Source organism: Netta rufina (genome assembly GCF_964035555.1).
Source record: "Netta rufina genome assembly, chromosome: 3".
Lineage (NCBI taxonomy): Eukaryota > Metazoa > Chordata > Aves > Anseriformes > Anatidae > Netta > Netta rufina.
This window is the reverse complement of record NC_140125.1, coordinates 2,164,076-2,184,660: the sequence shown is the minus strand read 5'-3', so window position 1 is coordinate 2,184,660 and position 20,585 is coordinate 2,164,076. Positions and strand designations below refer to the sequence as shown.

The 20,585-nt window shown below is 40.5% G+C and overlaps 1 protein-coding gene across 5 annotated transcripts in view; it reads left to right on the top strand.

The window, feature by feature from the left end:
• The window catches only part of RIN2 (Ras and Rab interactor 2), a 78,766-nt gene that overhangs the window by 33,759 nt on the left and 24,422 nt on the right, over window positions 1-20,585 (top strand). For all 5 annotated transcript variants that reach the window (XM_084284900.1, XM_084284899.1, XM_084284902.1 and 2 more), the window contains exons 4-6: window positions 10,104-10,198; window positions 17,634-17,826; window positions 18,664-18,775. In XM_084284900.1, the coding sequence (XP_084141026.1) occupies window positions 10,104-10,198; window positions 17,634-17,826; window positions 18,664-18,775 (400 nt within the window). The remainder of the gene's footprint in view (window positions 1-10,103; window positions 10,199-17,633; window positions 17,827-18,663; window positions 18,776-20,585) is intronic.

Here is a 20,585-nt window from a genome sequence, read left to right as displayed (position 1 = left end):
CTTACAAGTATTAGTTGTAGTTAAATTACCACCCATTTATTCCACGTGTATGTTTTCCTGTATACTGAATAGAGTATTTGGTGTAAAACAGCTTGTGGCATTCTTTGCCAGTGATACTGAGAACATAAGCTTTATTATATGCAGGCATAACAATGTTAGAGCTTTCATAATTTGGATTTGTGTAGTTTGAAGTTACAATATGGGTTTATGATTTCCATTATTGGATTGAAAATTAGTTTCATAGCCTATTTTAAGAAAAAACCTGTGGAGCTCCTCGTGTGGGTAATCTGAACAATCACAAAAATACTACCTTCACATTCTCAATGTGTTCTTCAGTCATTTTTGTATTGTGTTTTGTTTTTTAAAGCTGAAGTGCATCTTCTTTGAAACAAAGAAGCTGTTGTTTAGCTCACCATAGTGTTCTGAAAAATCCAACATCTCACCACCCTCACAGTAAATAATTTCTTCGTTATATGTAATCTAAATCCACCCTCTTCTAGTTTAAAGCCATTACCCTGTGTCCAGTCCCTACACTCCCTGACAAAGTCCCTCCCCAGCTCTCCTGCAGCCCCCTTTAGGCACTGGCAGGCCGCTGTAAAGTCTGCCTTGAGCCTTCTCCTGTCCAAGCTGAACAACCCCAACTCCCTCAGCCTGGCTTCGTAACAGAGGTGCTCCAGCCCCTTTATCATCTTTGTGGCCCTCCTCTGGGCTCGTTCTAATAAGTTCACATCCTTCTTGTGCCCCAGGGCCGAATGCAGGGCTCCAAGGGGGTTCTCACAAGAGCAAAGCAGAGGGAGACAATCCCCTCCCTTACCCTGCTGCCACGCTGCTTTTGGTACAGCCCAGGGTATGGGTGCCTTTCTGGGTTGCAAGCACACATTGCTGGCTTATGTTGCACTTCTCATCAACCAACACCCCAGGTCTTTCTCCTCAGAGCTGCTTTTTATGCATTTTCCACCCAGCCTGTATTTGTGCTTGAAACCTCTGATGTCAAATTGGAAACTGCAGGCAATCAGTGTATCCATCGCCTGTGCATTGTACAGATCATGTATGTTTGTGCACTTGTACAAGTAGATTACCTTTATCCTTCCCCTTTCCTGCATTATTAGAATATATTAGAATAGCTAATTTTGAGTAGCTATTTTTGAGTTTGTTTAATTTAATTTGCCCTGTATTGCTGTGTTTAGGAGACCTGGTGATTAAGATACAGCTTTTACCCACTCTGCTCTCTACCTCACAATGCTCTCCCAGGTGCCCAGATTGCATAGCATGCTTCCACACATGTCTCTTATGTTGTACATGTTCATTTACAGTTGCAAAAAAAACCAACACTTTAGCATGCTGGCATACAGTTTCTCAGGACACTTATATCCTCAAAAAGAGTATCTTACGGTTCTCAGTAACTTTTATGAGAAAGGTTATTAGCAACTACCAGTAGGCAACTCCACCTTTCCTTTCCTTTTTGGTTCTTAAATAGTTCCCACTACTGTAGCTTCTAACCATCTCTTACTTTTTTTTTTGCATTCATTCTCCCAGCTGTTACTACACCAGGAAAACAGTACTGTCCCCACCTTACAAAAAGTGAAGGTCTGTGTGCTTTATAGGGTAAATTCTTCCAAGTTGTTATTCCTAGTACTCACAATTGATGAAGGCTCAGCCAGCAAACTGGAAAAGGGAAGCCAAGATGGAATTAGGCTGGGTAATTTGGGGCCTGGAACGCTTGCCAGCCGCTACAGAGGGAGCCTGTGGTAAAACAAGGAACAGAATACATGTCTCTGACAAACATCCTTTTTACTGAATCAACCTTCTCATCAAAATATTACTAAATTGCAAGCAGTACTGAACTGGCATCAGAAACTTTACACCACTAAATTCTGTACCAAAATCAAGTATCAGTTAAAACTTTGCTGTTTACAGATGAATGAGATGCTGAATAGTATTAATGGTCTCAGAAATCCATAGCTCACTGAGTAAAATAACCAGCAATTGCAGCCGCATATCAAAATATCTAATTGTATACATGTAGAGATGAGCCCAGAAATAGCATTCCCAGTTTGGTTCATCTCTGGCACTTCGCCATCTCATCACACAGGGTGCTTTTTGAGGGTTGCTATGCTCTGCTTATCAAAACAGGAAGGAAAAGATGAAATGCTAAAGAGGATGCAGGTCTCCAGCAAGAATGAAAAACGAGATGCTGGATAAGTGCTGGAGCTCATTTGTCCTTTCTGATGATGATCCTTGTTGTCTTTAGCCTGTATCCCCTTGCCAGATTAGAAATGCTTTCCTTGTTAGCTGTTTTAAGCATAGAGCTTGGAAACATTCTACAGTGGTCACCTTGGTTGACTCTTTTAATGTGATTGCATTAAAGATTTTAAAGATCGCAGTTCTGTTAATGCTTTTACAAGCTTATTTACATTTCAGTACTGAAGACAGGAATTTGATTGCCACGAAGTGGTGGCTTCTGCTTTCAACTGAGAAACTCTTCAAGAGCTGAATGAGTAAAGCAACAGGTAGCTATGCTGAGCTCCAGAGAGAGGCCCTACCCTGTCTCTGTCCTGTACTTCCCACTGCACAACAATGATGTGTGTAGACAGAGCAGCTTCATAAAGGTGCCTGTAGCACCTTGAGGGCTCATTGCTTCTCATGAACATGTTGGAGAGCAGCTCGGAGGCTGTTTTGATTTTTGCTGCTCATGTCACATTCTGAAAGATGTAGAATTGAGATGTGTGTGTTCAGTGGCAGAACACTGGAGAGCTGTGGATAATTATGGTTGTGGTCTGTGTATAGTAGTTACATTGTCACCCCTGCCAGTTTCTAAAGCTGGGACCAGTCTTATTGAAGGAGGCATCAGTTGACAATCATAGCGTGATGCATTATGAAAGGAAACGTTGTTTAAGGTGTTTGCATTTTGTTATTTCATTCATGGATTTTAAGAATGTAAACAGTTAGTACATGGGTATTTGTGACAATCTGATGTTAAGGATAGGTTTGGCTAGGGAATATCATGCTGACTGCTCTGTGAATTCATGCTGTCTGAGTCATAATAATTATTTGGGTTTACAGTAGTGGTTTTATTGTTTCTTTTCAACTTACAGAACAGTATTTTTTCAGAAATAAACCAAAAAGAGAAAACATTAGACACAAAAGTGGCTAGTTATTCTGTTACACAAGTTCTTTTTAATTTTGTTTCTGTTTTACTGTTAACTACCTTACCACTTGCGATGATGTCATCCTTCCAGATACATTTCCATTTATAAAGCCTCTTGTTTCTGTAGCAAAGCAAGGTGATGCTTATTTCATATTTCTGAAGGATTCAGTTACAGGCAGATTTTTAAGATTTAGCTCTAATCTACATTGTTTTGCACTGACAGGGGCCTCTAATGTATTTCTGTCTGCTTCAGTCATTTTTCACTGCCTCTTATGGACTTGATTTCAAGTCTGTTGAAACCGGTGGGTGAGTTTTCTCATTTTCAGCAAAATAGGCATCACACAATTTATGAACAGAGAGATCTGTTTAAAGAATTCAGTCTGAGCCTTCCACTAAAACAAAGGCAGCAGAAATGCCTGTTTTCTAATACTATTATACACCCAGGATCCTTCCAGCATTTTGTAGAAATGTATAATTAAAAGCTCATCCTGTATAACACAAGTCATGCAAGCATCACATACGTTTTATAATGACCAGCAGCTTTGTTGATCCTAAATACTCCAGAAATTATGTCATACATTTATGAGTAGACTTTACAGCATTTGATGGGAAATACTTGTCAGGTGCTGGTACATCAGTTAATTGCAAGAATACCCCAAATGATGCAACTGCAAAAGATGGTTACTCTTCTCCTGATTAAAAACAATTTTTAATGAGAAATAATTTAAGGAAACGTTGAGTGTCATTTGCAGAAAATATTGACTGTTTATATATCTAATATATCTAGGAACAAAAAATTAATTGTTCAGGTGTGGTACATGCCGGTTTCTGATGAGTCAGTTTGATTACAGTGTCCCATATTCTAGGAGACTATAGATCAGGTTCAGGCTTGATGAGGTTTGATCTCAGCCCTTCAGCTTGTCTGCTTCTCCAGGATGCACTCCCTTGTGTCATGAGCAATACATGGTGTACACAAAAAGAGAGCCTGTGGAAGAAGATGAGCATAAGACTGCTTAAAGCATGCTGTTTAAAGAGCTCTTAAATTTTATTTTACTTTATGTGTGTGTGTGTGTGTGTGTGTATATGTATATATATATATATATACATATATATATATATATATATACATATACACACACACACACACATATATATATAAAAGCACTAGAGACAGAAAAATTCCTCTGCAGAAAGTAGCTTCTGACAAGTTCTCTTTAAGGCAGACATGCAAATTAAAAAGCATCAAGAAAACAGTACATTCAAGATACAGAGAAAATTCAAGATGTCCGCAATGCTTGTTTTTTGCTGTTCAGATTTGTTGTTACAACTCCAAAAAAAAATTTATTTTCAGTAACTTAAATCTTAAACAAGTACCTTTTCCAGACCAAAAAATAAATAAATAAATAAGGCAGTTAGCAAAGCATAGCAAATACGCAAAAACAACTACAAATAACTAGCAAAGATGAAGTGTATGTTGGTAAACATCAGAAAAATAGGTACAAGCGAATTAAAGAACTAACCAAACAACGGCAGTGTTCTGCAGTATTTAAACTCTGCCTTTGCATTATGGATGAGTTCTGTCTTCTGGGTTCAAACTGACAGATGAAATGTTTCTGTGAAGTGTTAGCCTTAATTTTTGTGTTTTCATGCTGTTAGTACAGGTTAGGTTAGAATTCTTTTCCAGAGTCCCCAAAGATGTTTGTTTTTTGGGGGGATGGAGTTATTTCAAGTGGTTTGTTTGTTTGTTTGTTTTGTTTTGTTTTTTTTCAACTACGATTGAAGATTGTTAATACAACTAAGCAGTTAACAGCTAGTTAACACAGCAAGGCAAGTGTTGAGGAGGTGGCTGAAAGCCCCTGGATGTTTCTGTGCATTGTTCCTCCTGCTGTATGCTTCAAGGGAAAACTAATGAAAAATTCTTTTTGTGAGCTCTTGGTGTAGGAGCCACTTGCTCTGATCTGATTTGTCAGAGAACAGTGCCTATTTGCTGCTGTGATGTTTTTTTGTGGCTACTGCTTGTCTTGTGGGTGTAAAAAGTTCGGAAGTCTCCTCCTTGAGGAGGAGCTACCTCCAATCAATCCTGTCCTGCTTTATGTCATGCATCAGCAGCCCGTTTGTGGGGAATACCAGCTCTGTACAGTTGCCAGCATAGCAAGTTTTGTGGGGAAAGAAGTCTGGGCCTTGGTGCTGAAAGCCTGCAATTTGCAAGCTAGTGTGGGACAGAGGGGTGCTCCACTTTGCTTACCATTTCCCTCTTCTGTGTTTGAAGCTGAAGTATGTGTTGCCCATGCTACTTATCGCCATGCCTGGTGCCCCCATGCCTCTAAGGAGCTGCTACCCACTCTGTGCCATCTTTGCACCTTCTGCGGGCTGTTGGGTGCAGGTGGCTGCTCCCATGGAGAGGTGTGCGATCGGGGTCGGGTGGGCCTGGCCTGACAGCTGCTGTCCATGGCTGTTCGTGAGGTGTCTGAGCTCCCTGCCTTTCCATGACTGCAGATCCAGAGAAGACATGAGGAGGATGGTGGACCACTACTTTCCTCCCCCCGTGATTCCAGATCAGCTTCTCTCCACAGATGGCTGACTTCTCTGAAGAAGCCAGGGGGTTGCCATGCACTGTGCATGGGTCTTAAGAAAACAACTGAAATCTGAAGTCAGACCATATTGAAAGAAACTTATCTGTTGCAAGGTAAAACTGTCGTAATCCCTTTAGGCTATTTGGTAATGATGATAATCCTTTGAAAATGAACAGTTGGTCAATCCTAGCTGGATTATTCCGAGACTGACCTTCTTTAAGACGTTAATGTAATCATCCTTGGGTTCTGACAGGCTCCATACAGTGCAAGGAGATGGGGGCAACTGCCCTGGGTTCACACCCTCTTAAGGTCCTTCATGATCCCCTAGTCAGGCTCTGCCACAGGGATCAGAGTCACACTGCTAATTCAGCAAAGTCTGTTCTTCAACCTTATTCAAGGTTGCATGTTGCAGAAGCTCATACCTACAGCCGGTCTGTTCCATTAACATAAAATCCTCAAGTAGCATTCAATAATATAGTGACATTCGTAGTGGTTGACATCATGACTTTGTATTTTAAACACTGAATACAGCTTTTGATCTTTCTGAATCAGTTGCTGTCTAGAACAAGATCTTGGGCTCTGACTCGTGTTGTGTGCTGGTAGCCAGCCAGAAGCACCTTCCTTCCAGAGTGATTCCTGGCAAGCCGTACCAGGAAGCCCTAACTTACTTATTTAGAGGTAGCTACGTTGCTCATATTCACAACTGCTTGTGACTGAAAAACTTCACTCTCACATAGTGTGAATATGAAGTGTCTTCAGGGAATGCCGTGATTTAAAATCTGAGGCTTGCTTCATTCATTAGAAAAGATAATTTTTAGCTGTTATTGCGGGAAGAAGGTTCTGTTCTTGAAGGAGAATAGGCTATAATCTCATCAGTTCAAATAGTAACATAACTGTTAGTTGGGTTCGGGTACAATTTTGGGGATGTTTTAACATCAATAGAAAGTTGCTGTACTAAGTGTTGCATGCTATCTTATTGCAGCAGGTGTGAGGTCAGGAGAAATGAAAATACTGAAAGCTTCATAGTAGACAGAAAGAAGGAATGCCTCTACAGCTGCCCAAAAGACTCTAAGGATTTCATACAGCAAACCTACTGTTTTGTGAGTAGGATGGAAGGTGGAAACCTAATGCCTTTGTCTGTTGCAAAAAGGATACTGCCTTAATTAAGTCTGTCTACTTCACCTAAAAGTTTGGTTTCCTGACTCTGAGGCTAAAGTTTGCAAGTGTTTTGTTTGCATACTTGTAAAAGGGACTAGGTTAAAAACATGTTGCTTCTGAGTGGAGGACAGAAAATCTGGAGCAGGGAAGATGTGGCTATGTGCCAAGACATAAGTAAAGGTGTGAGGAACAAAAAACACAAAAAGTGGTGCTAAAGAGGTAAATGGTGCTAAAATAGAGCTGTTTTAAATGAACTGAAATGAAAAGCTTGAGGAGAACTAGAGGGGATAAGAAGACTACAAAAGCTCTAGGTAACATAGTGAGACTTGCTTCATTGGTGTATCTTATTTAGCAGTAGTAGCTTGTATGAGCATTTGACTACCTCATTGCACTAGAACAAATCTAACTATAAATGAAGACTGGGGTGGCGTAGCAGATACTTAAAAACAAATCTATTTATTGAAGTAAAGCAAACCCTTTGGCTATCCGTACTACAGTCACTTATGAAATGTGATTTTAAAATGGAAGAGGAAAATTTTTAAGTAACTGGTAGGCTGTAATTAGACCTGGAATGGATTTTGTTCACCAAAAGAACATTCTGCTTTTTCTGTATACTTGTTACTCGTTATGTAAAAATGGAAAATCATATCTTTGTACTGTATATTTTTCACAACATATGTTTATTAGACTTTTTTTTACTTGTATTTCATATATCTTGATAGCAAGAAATACATTGTGTCAATGTTTTAGAGTGCTGTTAGTTATTTAAAACTAACTGTAAGAAGGTTTATGAAAACACTTGGGTTTGAAACTAATGGAACAATTTGAGTGTTTACTGCAGCTACAGATTGCAACAGATCATTCTTCAGAGACTGAGACCTGATAGAGCTGATCCTCCCGCTTCTACTATTTAATCACGGCTTGAAAGAGAAATGCATTTTTCTGTCTTAGACTTCTGATCAGCTTCTGTGTTTTGAATTAAGTTACTTAGAGCTCAATTAGTGGATGAAACAAAGTGGGAGAACAGTGTTATCTGCTTACAGATACAAAAGGATTGCTGCTGAGAAACCAAAAACTGGTTAAATACGCATCATCTCTAGTTTGTTCTTTGTGTTTTAAAGAAAAAGTACTGATTTACAGAAGTCTTTGGCCACCAAACAATCAGGTTATTACATTTTTTACATAAATTTCATTCTTTTAATGTTTGACTTGAAACCTTGGCAGAGCTTGTCATAATTTCAGGTGTCAGTCTGATAAAATATTTTTCTTTTTAAAATAACCTGGGAGTTGTCACATGTCCATACACACACTCTGAATACAGTGCACGATAGGAGTGTGTGGTTTCTTATTCCCTGCGGAGGCTGGTAGTTAATTTTCTTGTTGTTAGTGTCAGTCCAAAAGTATGTTTCCTGTTAGTGAGTAGATGGCTGAAAAAGCTGAATGGTCTGAATTGCAGACACTTCCTGGTCAGATTCTCGAGTTTGGGGTGTCTGATGCCATTGCCAGTTTGGGATGCCTAAGCAGGGGCCTAAGTCTCCGTTCTGAGGCAGCACAACCAGCCCAAAGGCCCAGGCTGCTTGTGAGATGCGATGCGGCAGCACCCTGGGGCTGATGGCATCTAGTGACCTGCTGAAAGGAGCAGGCTTGCTCCCAGCCTGAGGCTGTCCTCTGTTTCCTGCAGTCTGCTCTGGAGCTTGTCTCACACCCTCTGAGAGCAGGTTCTGGTCAAGACACCACTGGAAAACTAGCCCAATGTCAAAGCAGCAACCCTTCTGCTATTCAGCAAACTGAATACACCTCCTTCCTGAGGGCTGGACAAACAGACACACCAGCCTGAGGAACTGAGCAGAGCCTCCGCGTTTGGGGGCAGCACACCGTAGCATGAGGTTGGTCCCGCCTCCCCCTCCATCAGCACAGCTTATGTTTGAGGCACTGTACTGATGGGAGTGTGGCCTGTGAGGTGATGAGTCCTGCACAGAGCTGCTCTGCTCTGTCAGGGCAGCACGGGTTCCTTCACGGCTGCTCCTCGTGGTCAGGAAGGCATTGCTCATGCCTCGCAGCAGTGACTCACAGGGTGTTTGAGAGGCAGCAGGAGGAAGATCTCTGTAAGTGGTATCACCGGTGGTACAGCACTGTTGTGGGGAGTGCTGACCTTGAAAGGAAGAGGCCTGTGGTGTTAATGTAGCATGTATTAATTCTCACTTAAAACAAACGGATTGTAGTTGGCCTTGTGTTAATAGAGCCTGCAGCTTTGAATTAGAGTAAAGCTGCATGATAAAGTAGGGTGTGAATTTCTGAGGTAGAAGAAAATATGTAAAATGGTATCAAAAAACTTGCTTGATGATGAGAAGCCTTGGAAAGTGCTCCTATACAGGGCTGCATCATGGGTGAGAAGAGGACAACTGTTTTAACTGGAGCGGAAAGCTGTTTTTGCTTCATCTGCTGGGATTTTAGTTTGCTCGCTGTGAGGTGCTGGGGTGGTGGTGGAGCTTACATCACTACAAACCTTTCATCAGGTTCCACTCTGAGCAGGAGGGATGAACACTGCACAAAGCTTTATGTATATGTTGTCACTGTGCTGCCTGTCAAGCGAACTTGATGCAGTTGCTGCAATGAATGTCCAAGGCAGTGAGTCTCGTGAGCTTCACAGTTAACATCTGCCATGTTCTCAACAAAGCATCTCCCAGACATCTGGCTAGCCAATGCTACAATTGTCGGTATGCAGCCTTATTGCTAATCTTGCCTACTTCAAAATGAGTTTCCTGACCTAGTGTCCAGAGTTAGGATTGTGTTCCACATGCGCTGAAGTGTTACAGTGCAGTTTTCTTTTAATTAAGTCCTTCTGTTCAAGTGCAATTTAAGGCCTAATGTGAAAAGCAGTTCCCATTTTCTTGTGGTTTTTGTTACTATTCATCCACTGAAATGCTGTAATGATGGCTCAGTGTACCTTCTGAAATAAAAAATAAATAAATAAAAATAATAATAATAATAAAAAAAAAGCTGACCAGTCTGGAAGGTTTTGTACAGGCACAAAACAGGAATTATTCTTTCTCCAAGAACAATTATAAGTGTTCCCAAGCCTTACTTTTTCCTTTGCAAGGGGAAGTCCAAATAGGATATGATTAAAAAAAAAGTTTGTAATCTCTGGTGACTAAACTTGCCCAGGCTTCTTTTCCACACCTCTTCCACTCACTTGACGTCATACTATTTTTGTCCCTTTCTAGCTCATTGACACAATTGCCTCAGAAATCGGAGAACTGAAACACGAGATGGTACAGACAGATCTCACAGTGGAAGATGAATCTGCAGATTTGCAAAGGTGATTAAAATGCTTATTCTCAAAGTTCCTGGAGGTGCGCCATGGCAGGAACGTTTTTATTGTGCTGATTTCTTGGGTGGTTTATGTCCTAGCACTTTTCGTCCTAGGAACAGAGAGTATAGGTAATCTTGCTCTTGGATAAAGGAATTTGCCTTTGTGTTGGAGAAATGCCCAGAGGTTAGTTGTTCTGTGTATTTGCTCTAATACCTTCTAAAATGCAACTGAACTTCACTTCTGCTTCCTTGTTACAAACTTAGGACACAGATGAATGTCTAAAGGAGGAAACTACTAATGTTTTTCCTATTGTTTATGGCAATGAGCTTTGCTTTCACATTGTTAAAGACTAAAAATGTACGTTGCTCGAGATGTCTTTGCGAAGATTCAACCCAGAATAACATTCATCTTTTCAGGCTAGCAAGGAAAATATGGACTGTTATGAACTCACATTTTTGTGGAATATGTTCTTGCTCATTTACATGTATATTGCAAGTTTTAAAACACAAAAACAGTAGATGGATGCATTTTGTTAACTTCAAAGTTGAGATGCATATTATAGTGCAGACGTAAGCTTGGGCTTTTTGAAATAGCTTATGTCGTGTAGGTGTGGATTGTGTAAATTTGTTATTTAAACATGTGACTTTAAGTGGGCATACTGGGGACCTTAGCATTTTGGTTTGGTTTTTGTTATTCTTGGTTGTTAATGTCTGACAAATTTATATCCAGAGGATATTTGAAATTGTAACTATTGTGTTAAGAAGTTGTTTGTTTGTTTGTTTGTTTTTAACTTAACTACTCAAATACTAGTTGAAAGAGGAGATACTGATGCAAGTGTTCTGTCCTACCTGACTGCACAGTCAAGGCCAGCCCTGGAGGGTTTTGCTCTTCTGCAAGGCAGTGAGTTAACAAAGTAGATAGTTACGTGGAATTATATCTGTGGTGTATTATTTTTTCCCCTTTATTTCTGTAAATACCTTTGAAGTGTGCTAAAACTTACTGCATTGCATTTCAGTTACTCATGTAACATAAAACATTGAGCAGCACTGTTGTTTACAAGTGGTAAAGAGTATAAGACAGATGAGCTCAAAGTCCTTGGCTACGGACCAGATTGCACGTTATTTTTGTTTTAAAGGTTTTGACAATGCACTTCTTCTACAGAGGAAGAAAGGATACTTTCTGGATTTCAGTGGATTCACCTAATTAATTTCAATGATCATTAACTAATTTTGAGTTAAGAAAAAGCTTCATGTGTTGTTTGATGCACCATAAACTTGAAAGACTAAGATACACTAGTGCTAAAATCTTGATGGAAGCACTTAGCTGGAATCATTCAAATTAAATTCTCTGATTTTTACTGATATTTTTTTTAATATATTTTCTTTAAACTAAATCTCTGAGTTTGGAATACAAAATATATTTTGATTAAAATATGCAAGTAAAGTTAACTTCAGAAAGTGAATAATGCAATTTCCATGAACACTTGTTTCCTGTTGAAACAGTAGCCATCCAATAATTTATTTCTTTCTTTAAATGTAAAATATGGAATCTCAATAAATGAATCATGGTCAAGTTTTATGAGTATGTGATTCTGAAGTGCATACTTCTATGTAAGGAAAAAGGTGGTGGAAATTATCTAATTAGTAGTATGCTGATACCTCTTCATTATGTAGAGCTACATAGCAAGATTTGTCATTTCAACTAAGGTTTTCCAGAGTGCTTTGTGAAAACTAGACTCCCCTAAAGGATGTTTGCTATTATAACTTTGTTTCATCATAATTATTTAAAAACTGTAACTAATATAAGATGCTTTTATTTACTGTGTATGCTGCTGTTCAGAAGTTGGTATCTTAATGTCGCATTGGATTTGAATGTAGAGAAATTTGAGCTAAAAGGAATGTGTATTATTCTTGCTAGTTTTCCATCTTTGCCTATATCCACATGCACCCAAGGTAGTTAGTTCTGGAAAGGCAGCATTTGCAAGAGGTCTCAGCTGTGTTCAGAAAAATAAGTATATGAAGATGCATGTCTACAGCTTCAGTGAATTTTGTGGCTGTGTGGTGACTTTCACACTTGATTTCCCTGATTATATTTGACATCCCGTCTCTTTTGACACCTGTAGCCCAAGTAATACTGATAATGATTCGAGTAACCTATTCGGGCCTACAGCTTTTGGTTGTAAGTGTGTAAATGCCCTGGAAAAAAAAAAAAAAAAAAAAAAAAAAGCAAAAAAGCTTGTTAAAACATTGGAAATGGGAGTCTCATGTCATCATTTTCAATATTCCATGGTGCCAAGGTGTTTGATGCCTGGACTTTTGCCCAATGCAGACATGTATCTAAGTAATGCAAGTGAGTGAAGTTGTCAGAAAAAGGGCATAAATAGGATAATTTTCTGATCAGCACTGTACCGGTGGCCTTTGAAAGGGTAGCTAGAGAGCTTCTGTATGGCACAACAGCCCAGGTCCATGTAGGATGGGAGTGTAAGCATTCCTTTGGGCAGCCAGTGGAGTAAGTCTGCCATAGCTGGTGGTGTTCAGATGGTCTTGTAGGGTGCATTCAGCCTCTCTCGAGGGCTCTAAATCTCTTGTTTACAAAGGTAACAGACACACAAGGTGAGGGGGAAAAAGCTTGCAGCCCTTCCTTTGTAGGGAAGTCTCTCAAGCCCCAGTTTGTATGTAACATTTGGTGCCTGTTAAATGGTTCAGGGATATTTTGCTGTCAGCTGCTGCAGCTTATTCTTTCCTGCTCTGTTGTGACAGGAATGTGGGCAGAACCTTGATCCTCACTTGTTTTGCAATGGACAACCTTCATGCATTAGTATTCTACGTTTTTTCCACATCAATTATTAATTTAAGTAGTTTTCTTCTGTGTCTTGCACAGTGATCTGCTTCTGTTACCATGAAATGGTTGAGGTTGGAAGAGAGCTCTGTGTCTATCTGGCCCAACCCCAGACCCAGCCGGGCCACCAAGCAGGGCACCCAGCACCATGTCCAGGTGGCTCCTGAAGGTCTCCAGGGAGGAGACCCCAACACCTCCAGGCATCCAGTGCCAGGGCTGTGGCACCTGCCCAGCACAGAAGTGTTCCTGGTGTTTGAGGGGCACCTCCTGCATTCCAGTTTGTGCCTGCTGCCTCTCGTGCTGTCTCCAGGCACCACTGAGAAGAGCCTGGCTCTGCACCTCCCTTCGGGTGTTCATAAGGCACAGATGGAATCCCCCCGAGCCTGCTATAAAGTCCCAACTCTCTCAGCCTTTCCCCATAGGTGTTTTAGTCCCTTAACTATCTTGGCAGTTCTGCATTGGATTCTCTAACATTGACAGGTGTAGATAGTTATAGTCAGCAGGTAGGTAGGTATTCAGCAACCTTCTCAGAAGCTTTGTTCTGTCCCTTCAGCAGTTATGGGATGGAGAAAAATGTGACAGTCCAGTTTCTGAGGCGCAGAGATAGTCTTCTGAGACTTTGAGCCCTCTCTTAGCTGATGTTTGATATGACTGTATTGACTTGGCTGGTGAAATTAAGACCTGCTAGAGTGCAGGATTTACAGAAATCTAGACCCTTCTGCAGTAGGGAGTCATACTGAATTAAGTGTGGGTTGGGCCTTTGGTGGGACTAGAGCAAGGTTCACACTCATCCCTTTGCCGTTCTATGAAGATTCACTTCATCTGCCTCACTCTTTGCCCTTGTGACTGAGATGGCAACAAACAGGAGGAATATTCCTTGCTGCTGAGTAACAGTAGGGTGGGAGAAAAATGAATCTGGACACAAAGTTGTGTTGTGCAAGGCTTGTTAAGTTGTATTGCTGTGTGTTCAAGTACAAGTCCTTATCTTCATTATAGCATCAGACCTGGTGTCTAACCCTACCCTTCCTCATGACTAGGCACAAACCCTTTCTTCCTGGCTAGTGAGAGTGCATCAGGGATGATATACTAAACCCAAGGCTGCTTTCTCATGTGGGCTGATATCCAGCTTTCTCCATAACAAGGAAGCAGATGTGGTCATCTAGGTCCTTCTCACGGCACCTCTCATACTCCTAGAAGTGCAGGTAAATTCTGTGACTGTTCACTAGGGAGAGGGGGGGAAATCCTAGAGCAGTTTTCATGCAACACTGTGAACCTATGGAACAGCATTGGTCATCCTCATAGGATGGGCACATTAGCTGGATGCACCTTGACTCCCAAAGAGAGAAATCACTTCCTCAGGTCAGCGTCTGTCAGTGCAGACACAGAAGGTACAGAGGGGTGGGGAGCAGATCGTGTAATTGTCCCAGGTCCCACAAAAAATGGGAGAAATGTTGAAAGCTTAAATTTTTGTTGAAAGCTTATATTTGTAGCTCTTAGGTCAGAGCAAGACACAGATGGAGACCAAAAGAAAATCTCACATAAGGCTGGAGTGAGGGGCTGGACAGGAGCACTTGTGTTGTAGTGATGTGATCAAGATGTGTTATAGCCTTGTGGGTATGAGGGAGAAGAACGTTCTGATTACGGGCCTCAACCTCTTATTTATCCTTTTTTATTGTCTTTTACTGGGAGTTAGCCTTAAAAATAAAATAAAAAAATCACAAGTAACACTTCTCCTCCCCAACCAAAAACATCAATGAAAAAGAAAAAACAAGAGGAAAAATTTAATTGTTGCATAATATGCCGCTTATTTTGCTAGTACAGCGGTTACAGCAACTTATTCTGTTTGCTTAAATTAATCAGGTGATTATGATGAATTTGTATGGTTCTTCTTTCCATGCTATGTTGTTTCCAAAGAAGCAACACACAAATCCCAGTCCCAAATAGTTTTACAACCTAAATGATAACAAATTTCAGGAACTTCCATGTGTCAAGACTTAGCTGTGTAGTGCCTGGATTGCTAATCAAAATAATTTGAAAAATCAAAAAAAAAAAAAAAAAAAAAAAAAGTCTGGTGCTCAGTAGTGTTATTCTTTACTGTCCGGATAGGAAATATTTGTTTGAACACTGCTTGTTCCTAGTTCACCTTCCTGGGGATTGCAGTAACACACTAGTACTGATCTAGCTACGATACATCAGAGTCACATGAATTGGTTGTTTTTAGGAGCAGCAAAAAATCTCATCCTGATCAGATGCTTGTAATCTTTGGCTTATTTCTTGGGGGGTGGGAGCAGGTGCTGCTTAGTGCTGCATGTGTATCTAGGTCAGTAAGGTATGGACTCGTGAGTTGCATCCCTTCTTGGATGGGACCACATGGGATGGGTTGTGCACATAAGTACCTGGGGTTTCCAAAGAATCTGGCAACTCCTCATTCAAATTCTTCTTCTGATTTATAACACTTGGAGTGTGTTTGACAACAATTAGCCACCCATACAGCAGAGGAGTGCTGTGACCCAGGTATGTCTGCAAATTCTTACTAACCTCTTATCATTTGTTGGTATCAAACAGTGCCTGACCTTGTAGCTGATACAGTCATGCACCTTCTTCTGCATATGACTTTCTTTTTTAGGCGAAGTCATTTCCCTTTTGTACAGGTTCCCTCAGCAATGTGTTTAGTGCCCACCTCTTGAGCTAGGAACAAAAACAAGTCATATCTAGTTAAGCCTGCAGCCAGTGTCTGTAACTCATTTTGCCCCAGCTATCTCTGGTTTGTAACACAGCTCAATGTTACTGACTCTGAAGGGGAGTGGAAAGTTTCTGCATAAAATTGTCTGGAGGAACAGCTCATGAAAACACTGTTGTGATTCGTGATTTGACTTTTGTGGAGATGCATATGCTACAATACTAGGTTTTGCTGGGACCATGGTAGAAAAAGGGAAACCTAGAATCTGTATTACAGCAGATTTAGAGCCCTGTCATAATTTATATAAATACTACTTCTCTTCTGCACACAGCATTTCTTGTGTATTCTGTGTCTCTGGAAGGCGTATTGTCAGCTTTTGAGGATGTAAGGTATCTGTATTATAGATGCCTTGCAAATCTAAAAGGTGTTACATCATAAACAAGCAAATAGAGAATGAGGACAGAAGTAAGGGAGAAGGCATATAGGTGATCTGGTAGTGATAATTGATCCAGGTAATGAGAAATTTTAATAAGTGACTGTTTTCATATAACCATGCAAGGAAAGAAAGATCAAGCACTTTTCCACCCCATTTATTTTCCTTTCTAGCCCTATCCAGAGATGATGTACATGTAAGATGCTGACCAAAGCTGGGGGGGGAAACATTTGATTCATTGTTTTTTTGTTGTTGTTCTTGTTGCTTGTTTTTATTTCTTTATTATTCAGCGTTCCTGTGCTGAAGTCTCTACCTCACTTGCTCTGGCTACTGTATCTGGCATAATAAAGATGGTACATGCTGTCAGTGACACTTACTGCCTGTCTAAAAGGCAGTCCAGAATTGTTGTGAAGTAGTTTGCAGTGCAGAAATGCGTCTGCATTGCCCTCTGCTGTTCAGGGCCTCTTCTGGTGGCAGAAGGAAAAACAGAGCCTTTGCACCTGACATCTTACTGAGTCAGATCCTGAAACAGGCTGGTGTTTGTCTGTGTGCTAATATCACTACCAGGAGAGCTGTTACTGGAGTAACTGTTCTGTGGTAATTTTTAGCTCTGGAAGAATATCAGGATATACTTTAGCTCAAAAATGAGGAATTTGAGCCAGTGATACACATACAATTGTACTGGGTGTTGTGCAGTGCATGAATGGTGAGGAAACTTTGCATAACAAAAGTGGCTCCTGAAGCAGTACTTTTCATTGGATTTTTAGTGCATTAAAACCGTCTGCAGCCTTTATTGCTGAATTTAGCAGTAACTCTAACTGACCTGACACTAGAGGAAAAAAAAAAAAAAAAAAAGACCTTAGTTTGACACATTGACTTAGCTTGGCTTTTGCCTTCATTGCTCACGTAGCAGTCAATCCAGAGCCAAAAGAATTGGGAGTATAAATATACTCACTATTCCTTGCTTGTTTATTGTGAGAGGTGTAGTACTGAATTGTGAGGAAAAGTCCTTTACTTGGAAAAATGTAAATACGCTGAGAATTTGGAGTATGAAAAAAATGCTCTGATTGTAGGTGATTTCTTAGTGAAGTTGTGCCTTAGGGAGGGTTATTTGTGCTAGAGAAGAGAGGGTTACTAGGGTTTTCAACACACACACGAGAAATAAGATGAAATGTTAAATCAGTTCATGTATGCATATATATATATATGTATATATATATGTCTGTTTGGAGGAATTACTGAACTGCAGTAAGCTAAGAGTTAAGTGCTAAGGCTTTATCTTAAAATTAACTTAAATTGAGGGCAAGTGAAGGAGAGAAATCATACAGATAACAGAATTTGTGTATACTAATTATATGAATTCTTAATAGAAGAAATACCCACCTAGGGTGCCAGCAGTGCTATTAGTCATGTGATAACTGTTTGCTGAACTGAACAACTATTTATAGGTGACTAACGTATCTAACTTCGCTGTTTTGTATTCATCGTAGTCTAGTAAAGGACATGGGTAATGTCTCTCCAGAGAAAAAGGATGTAAAAGGCTGCCCCCGTGACTCTGGATATGACAGCCTATCCAACAAGCTAAGCATATTGGACAAACTCCTTCATACTCATCCTGTGTGGCTGCAGCTTGGCCTGAATGATGCTGAAGCCATGGAAATTCTGCGTGCCCAGCCTGCTGGGGTAAGAAGTTAATTTCAGCTTGTTGATGCAACTGTTTGTCATAAAATAAAATTAACACACACAGGCACATAAACACACTCCATTAAAACAAACAAAACCCAGTGAAACCAACACCTACAAAACTATTTCAGCGTGTGCTTTGGATAGTCCAAGTGAGAGATTCCTGAGTGTTTGGCAGCTGGGCAAGCTGGAGTTTGACCCTTTATCTGGGCTGATATGTCTGGGGACTAGGTTGGGGTCTTCTGCAGCTGAGAACTAGACTGCTACAATTAGAGCACCAGAGGTAGACCTTGCTATGCAGGGTTGTAACAGATGCATTTTTCCACGTGGGGACAGCAGTACTAAATGGGAAATACATCGGTATTTTGTGTTACCTGCATTGAAGCTTCTGTAATGGGAAAAACAAGCCCTCTCTGCTCAGCTAAGGCTGGTGGGACTCTCTGCACCCTGCCGCTGCCTCCATCCTCATGTAGAAGGATTGCACAAATGTGCTTGTTCAACACAGGAGTACTCCACCATCAGTCTCCCCAGGACTTTGTAGCTTGACTCAAAACTGGGATTTGCTTTGTGTTTTTGTAGAGAGCTTACAGAAGGACATAACGGACTTGGTGTTATGTCTGTGTTACAAAAGGATGAAACACTTTTCTAAATGTTCTACTACTGTTTTACACCAAGCTGTTGGACGTGATAGAGGAATGATTGAATGAAATTCTGAGATGCTGAATAGGAGATCAGAGATCCTGAAGTTGTTATGGTTCCTTTTGTCTATAATATCTCTCTCTTTTAAGGCATATGGGGTAAAATTAAAACCACATCTCTTTCCCTTCTCTACAACAGATATTTCTGGTTAGGAAATCTGCAAGACTACAGAAGAAAGTCATATCTCTGCGTCTGCCCAGTGACTGTGGGTCCTGCCTAAAAGAATTTGCAATAAAAGAAAGCACATACAGTAAGTTTTAAGATTTCAGCTATTTGTCAACCTGCATGAGCCAGTAGCAGTCTGTGTTGGTGAAACCTACAGCAGAAGATATCCAGTCACAAAAATTGTGTCTCAGACTGCCTGCCGTGTCATCTGCTGAGGTCAAGAAGGATTGTATGGGCAACTCTGCAAGTGGGTCAGGCATACCCAGGGGAAGGGAAGATACTCTGAAGTCTGTGCTGGACCCAGTTAGAATATTAGTTGGTAATTGTCTAGTTATCCACTTGTGTAGAAACACAGGGTGTAATCCTGTCTGCTGTCAATGAATTGTCGTCACATTTCCTCATTGTACAAAGGTAACTGTTCTTATTATAGACAGAAAAATTTACAGATATGTTTTGTTCTTATTTAAAATGCAATGAATAGGTGGATTTTAACTCTTTGCTAAAACTGCTTGTGTTGTGAGATCAGTAATGACTTGATGTTTATTCACTGTTTTCTAATAGAAATGTTAGAATTCAGTCAGTTTCAAAACACTCATCTCTTTTGAGAGAGGATGTGAGAAAAATGTTGGAGATATAGGAATAAAAAAGGAAGCTGCAAGTGGTGAGTGTATGTGGTGCAGAAACTGGAAGCGGAGCAAAGGGGTTTATTTTAACAAGACAGTGAAAACCACAGACAACCGCTGACAATTTCAGTTAAACTGCCCTGAGGCAGAGGGTCTGTAATTGACTTCTATTAGTGACCTAAGTTAATTTAATTTGAGTTTTTCCTTTCTCCCTATCCCTTCTTTCTCCAGCAACAACAAATTGTGTGCCTGGTTTTGGTTCCAATTGCAAAGAAGGAATGACAAAGAGAAGAGAAAGCTGTCAGTGATAGGGTTGGCCTTTTTGGGTTTTGTTTGTTTGTTTTTATGCAGATACAAAGTAGGCTCTTTCACCTAAGTGAATTATTATTTGTGGAAAGCTGCTTGACTGGCAGTAGTACAGATGTATTTAATCTGTGAGATCTATGGTTGTGTCCTTAGGCATGTGTTATACTAATGAATTCTCTCTCTCCCCTTTAGCAAATGAAGGAGCATTGCATTATCTTTCATGAGTAACATTTTACCACAAGGGGGATGTGTCTTCTGATACTTTTTACTCACCGATCCTATTTGATGTTTTCACTGTAGTCTGGGATCTGAATGTACATCTTTTAATAACCTTCTCAACTGCCAAGGTCACCTGTGTGTTGATTATCTGAACTGTTAGTACATCTCTTAAAGAAATACCTTTTTCTAGGCACGTAAATGGCCAGCTTGACCTGTCTTTCAGTGTAAGGTTTAGGTTAAAAAAAAAAAAAAAAAAAAAGAGTACCTGACTTGAGTTTTGCTCTAGTTCATGTGGGCTTTATAGTCAGTAGCACTGGGACCTTGCTTTAGGAGCTGACTTTGCAACATGGAGTACTGACAAAATGACATTGCTGCTACTCACCAAGAGGTATTGCTGATGTAACTGAAGCTCTTGCATGGCTTTTGGCTTTCCCGTCTAGACTGAAATGAGGGGATCTGCCTCATCCACAAAACCCCATCCCCCCCGTGATGGGCTGGAGCAGTCAGACTCCATGTTCACCCCTTTGCAGAAGTCATCTGAGGCTACACGAGATCATTTGTGTACTTAAGGAACCTGTCTTATGCAGCCATTGTATTTCATAAATGGCCTTCTGTTGTCCTGGTCTCTGTCATGTACTGAGGTAAAAGATCTAGATTGTGTCACAGCAGGAGCTTCTTCTGCTTGATATCTTGTAGTCCTTGGGCGCAGTTTGTCGGTGTAATCAACCAGACTTAAAATTAGGCATA